At 45.5% G+C, this 5,111-nt stretch overlaps 3 protein-coding genes across 3 annotated transcripts; all 3 read right to left on the reverse strand.

Annotated features, from left to right (window-relative positions):
- Positions 1-399: 399 nt before the first annotated feature.
- DQ04_09311000 (hypothetical protein) lies at positions 400-2,073 on the reverse strand (the record flags this gene model as incomplete). Its single annotated transcript, XM_009315892.1, has 1 exon — positions 400-2,073. One exon carries the CDS (start codon positions 2,071-2,073, stop codon positions 400-402), a length of 1,674 nt encoding a protein of 557 aa, XP_009314167.1.
- Positions 2,074-2,392: 319 nt separating this feature from the next.
- DQ04_09311010 (tyrosyl-DNA Phosphodiesterase (Tdp1)) lies at positions 2,393-4,042 on the reverse strand (the record flags this gene model as incomplete). Its single annotated transcript, XM_009315893.1, has 1 exon — positions 2,393-4,042. One exon carries the CDS (start codon positions 4,040-4,042, stop codon positions 2,393-2,395), a length of 1,650 nt encoding a protein of 549 aa, XP_009314168.1.
- A 300-nt stretch (positions 4,043-4,342) lies between these two features.
- DQ04_09311020 (ras-related protein Rab21) lies at positions 4,343-5,041 on the reverse strand (the record flags this gene model as incomplete). Its single annotated transcript, XM_009315894.1, has 1 exon — positions 4,343-5,041. One exon carries the CDS (start codon positions 5,039-5,041, stop codon positions 4,343-4,345), a length of 699 nt encoding a protein of 232 aa, XP_009314169.1.
- Between the last annotated feature and the right edge of the window lie 70 nt (positions 5,042-5,111).

Genomic DNA, 5,111 nt, shown 5'->3' on the forward strand with positions numbered 1-5,111 from the left:
GCGCCTGGCAATTCTTCTGATCCGAATAAAGGAATAGGATAGACGCCACGAGCCGACAAGACACCATCCACAGGATGAACCTCCTCACTAGCACAAAGTCTGGGTAACACTTCCTCATACACCCTTAACAGCAAACCAGACTCTTCAACCTGCGCGCGCAAGACAGGCAGCACTTCCTCCACCGCAGTCAGACGCACGGCGCGAGGTGCCTCCTCTGAAGACCGAAGGAGCGGGGCCGTACCACAGTTTTCGGCAGGGGCCCTTGCACGACATGCATCTTCTGCTTTTAGCATATCTCCCCGTGGCTCGTACAGTTTCCAAGTCATGCTGAACTCACACCCCGCAAGGCACCGGTTGATCTCGCGCTTCCGAAGCGACGGCGCATGGCGGACACCGAACTCAGCANTCCTCGGTTTCGGCGCCACTAGGAAGCACAACGTCTTGAGCCCTGAGCACGCCTCCCCGTGGCTCGTACAGCTTCCAGGTCTCCTTGAACTCACACCCCGCAAGGCACCGGTTGATCTCGCGCTTCCGAAGCGACGGCGCATGGCGGACACCGAACTCAGCACATAGACTGCCGAGAATAAACTCAGCATTCACCACGGAGCCCCGGGGGATCCCGACCGCACTGCACACGTCTGCGTCAAACGCCTCGCAAAGAGCAGCGCGCTTCTGCTCGACAACAAGGTCCCAGTCATCGCCCTCAAACCGCACACGGTGCTTTGTCACCACAAGCTCCTCTTTATGCGGAAAGGAAGATACAACCTCCAGAGGAACAATGTCTTCCTTTAGAGGATATCCACCAAGCACGCGGCAGTTGGGTGAGAGAATTTTTATTTCTGTCAGGGGATCATCACTATTAACAGCAAGGGCCCCATGAGGTGAAGCTAGTCCTGTAATAGCTTTGGGTTTGGGGGTCTCGTGCTGAACACTTTTCGGCGGGGTTAATGGTTGTGCCGTATTTTCGGATGATGTGTCCCCAATAGGAAGTGCTTTGTGGCCCGTCTCGGTTAGACAGTTATCGTCTGTGTGTTTGGCGCTGGGTGCTGTTTCTTTCTTTGTGTTGTCTTTCTCTTCCGCCTTTTTGTCTGAATTGTTTTCGATGCACTTCGTTTTTTGGGTGTATAGATTCCAGACACGGCTGTATTTGTGTTCCAAAAGCTGTCGATTAATTCTTGTCGGCGTCATGTTGATCTCGTGTGCAAATATACATCTGGCGGAAAGTGTTTGGTCATCAAAACTAAGCTGAAGTTCAGCCTTTGCAGTCCTCTCCGTGGCGTCGTATACGTCGAGTGCAATAGCGGTTTTAAGCTCCTTTTTGTGATGTTTTAGAATCTCTCCCCACTCCAATCCGGGGAAGCTTAAAAGGTGGCTTCTCGATGCTTGCGGAGAGTTTGGGTTAGGGGTGATGTTTGTCGTTGTGAAATCGTCTTCAGCAGCGGCAGCCTTGTTAACGGAGAAACTCTCCTCTTGTGCAGATTTGCCAGGCGTTGATTTGTCTAATTCACTTTGGCTTCCGATTCCCGGTGAAGTTCGCGATATACGTGGTGCTTCTTGGTCGTTTGTACCGGGTATATCGGGTAGTTTTGTTTTTACTTGGTAGTACAATGCCCATACATCCGCATAGTCGTGAGCGAGTAGTGTGCTATTCACGTCACTTCCCGAGATGTTTTCAGTGTGATGAACCGAGAACTGAACTGTAAGAGACCCGAGATAGAAAACTATTCCGAATACATCGGCGCAGGAAACATCTAATGCTTTTGCAGTCTCACTGTTAAATGCATTATAAAGCTCGTCATAGTATTTCTCGAGAACCAACCCCCATTGATCCCCTTTGAAACACAGTTTGTGGTGTGTTGTCAACAAGGCATTGGAGGAGCCTTTAGAGGTTTCTAGGTCTCCATTTTCGTTGTGGGGCAGTTCCTCACAGGTTGTGGCCCTCCGCAATGTCTCGACCTCTGCATCAGTTTGGAAAGTGCCCTGAGGAATTGTTGGTATCGGTGATACTTTTTCGCCGTCCCCATATCCTATTTGCTTGTATTGGGTGCTCGCCTCGGCAAGGGAAGCCTCCATAATGGTTTTTGCTTGATTGCCTTGAAAAGAAAAACAATTGTATGCTTTGCTTCTTCAGAAGAAGCTCCCTCTTACCAACAACGGTCCTTTTTGTTTCAACCCTTTTCGTTGGTTGTTTAAAATTCTGTTTTACGAATTAAAAAGGAAAATAAGGAAGCAAAAACACAAGCTCAGAAAGGGTAAAAATAGAAAAACAATTACACACAATACATATTTCTTAAACATACCAAGCAAAGAACAAAAAGAGCATCATATATATACTGTTTACTCAAAAAAGTAGAAGATAACAGCAAACAATTACCGTATCTTCAGTCTGTTTTCACTTCTGACGATCGCGCTTTCTCCAATGAGCTGCAGTTTTGGTTTTCTTCCGGTCCGAATTATCATCCACCACTCTGTCATGTGTGTCATCACCACCTATGGCCTCGTGTATCTCTTTCCCCAATGCATCCCTTCCAAAATGTGGGATGTCAACGACCCATGGAATATCATGGGAGGAAAGAGGATGATTCTTAAAGTCAGCACCTCGCTCTCGCATCTGAATAGTGCTTGCGTACGGGTCTGGATTCAGAGGATCATATGTCAGGAACAAAGCAGGTCCTTCTTGAATTTCCTTATTTTTCCCTCCCTCGATATACACTTCCACCAAGCCATCCCCTTCTATGAATGATGGAAAGGGTACTGGTTTAGAAGGAGTTGTTGTAAAAAGACCTTTTTCTGAAAGTTTCATAAACGAGCTGCTGTCGTACACAACACCAAGCTCGTATGAGCGAATGGCCAGTTGTGTTCCATTTTTTTGCCATTCGCCCCAAGCTGCGCGAGACAAATTTGCGCTTGTTAGCATAAACCACTTTAGTCCGTCTTTCCTTTCGGTTAGGCGCATATACGTTTTTAAATGCGGCAACACCCGACTTCGTGAGGTTCCCGTTGAACAAGAATTCTTTGCAAGTTGTCCCCATTTGTGTAGGCGTTCATTAATGCAGGGATGACAGCAATGCAATTGTAAAGGTAAAGAAAGGCCCCCACACCAACCTTCTATACTATCTTTTACTTCATTTTCCGTTGGATACACCACTTGAACCACGGGACGAGACTGCTTTAACTGGTTCTCAGTGGTGGCTTCAGTTATCATCGCATCTTCAAATGCAGTCAAGAAAGAATCAGTTAGTTTTCCTTGTGAGCTAAACTGCCATGTCAAAATAGGTGGCTGATTATTCTGGTGTGGTACAAAATTCATACTTTGTAGTATCTTTTTAATTTTACCCAACCCAAAAGAACCTGCATCAGGACCACGATGGTACCCTGGAACCGAAGCAATGAGCTCGACACTAGCTTCAGCAAAATCAAATTGGTCCAAAAGCGTGTTTGGGATCCCACCATGATCACTTGCACTGAACAACACATTATAGTGATCCAAGTACTTATATAGCTCATTCTTGAATCTACATCCCCGTGTATCCTTTGAGGGCCCTGGCAAGAAATTTACCATATCTTTCTCAGATGTATACCGAATTCTCGGGAAGTCTTGTACGTAAATTCCCTGACTCTTTTTTGTCCAATCGTCAGGTATTAGATTAGCAGTAAAAACTGCTACACGTATGCCCTTAGCATTCACACACAAAGCAAATTTACTGTGATGGACCCCAAAAGGAATAGGCAAATTGGGTTCCACAACCTTGACCCTACCGTTTTTCATGCCTGCATAGACTGATGATGATGATGCAAACTTCTTGGCATATCCTTTTTCACCTGAAACGATTAAAAGTTCCTCCTTGATATGCAATAGGGACGGCACAACTCGAAAAATCCAATTTATGTCTATCATATAACTTGCCAACAAGACGTGGGACCAAACCTCATCCTGGTCCTGCACATTACAGTACAGTATATCCGACAGCGTTAGCGCAGATGGCGAATCAACATCCAGTGCATCTACCTTATTTACCCAAAAGGGGCACAATGGTTTCATTACCCTAAAAATTAGGGTGGAAGGATGCGGCTCTGTTGTTGCTCGCACAGAACAAGCTCTGGCCTTCAGGAAACCTTGTGTTTCCTTTAAAACAGGGAGAAAAAGAAGAAAACGTCAAAAAGAAAACAAAGAAGGAAGAGGAAATGAGAATTATTAATTGAGAGCACCGTGTATCAAACCGCGAAAACACAAATGTTAGACGTCACTAAAAGGTGGTACTACCTATACTCAAGAATGAAAAAAAACACAAGCAACGACACCATAAGAACAATAAGAGAAAGAGTATTTTTTCTTTCTTAGTTAGCAGACACAGTGTCTCTCAACAGCCGATCTGTCCTCTTCTGGAGCTTCATCTAGTTTCACCCGAACACCACGAGATTTTGGTGGAGATGCGCCTAAGCCTATAGGCATTTTGATTGTCATCCCATCTACCTTGTTCCGTGTGATTTGGTGTAATGTTTGATCCGTTTCGACAATCTTTGTCGCCACATCGACTGCTATTCCCTCGAATGGTTCAACTGCATGAAGTCCTAGTTTTGCACTAACGCTGTAATGTCTTGCATTTTGACGATGTGCCCATTCCTCGGCCTCCTTAAGAGGAACACAGCGCTGACGTTCTAAATCAATTTTATTCCCAACAATAACGACCGATATGTTTTGATTACCAACTACTTGCTGAAGTTCCTTCAGCCATACCTTTACCTTCAAAAAACTCTCATAGTCTGTGATATCGTACACGAGAACGGCACCATGGGCGTCACGATAGTATATAGGTCCTAAGGCATGGTACCGTTCCTGTCCGGCCGTATCCCATATTGAGAGCTCTGCCGTCACATCATGGGAGACGCTAATTTTCACATTGGCGTACATAGATGCCTTCGTTGTTGATTCGCAGTCGTCGTCAAAGGAATCGTTAATAAAACGCTGAAGCAATGATGTTTTCCCTACGCGACCTTCTCCCAGCATCACTATTTTCATTTTTACATAGCGAGCACTCATTTGGAATAAGAATAACTCCGCAAAAAACGTAAGCTCCGCCACACCTAATATATATATATATATATATATA

This window comes from Trypanosoma grayi (assembly GCF_000691245.1).
Source record: "Trypanosoma grayi strain ANR4 Tgr_931_V1, whole genome shotgun sequence".
In the NCBI taxonomy this organism is placed as follows: domain Eukaryota; phylum Euglenozoa; class Kinetoplastea; order Trypanosomatida; family Trypanosomatidae; genus Trypanosoma; species Trypanosoma grayi.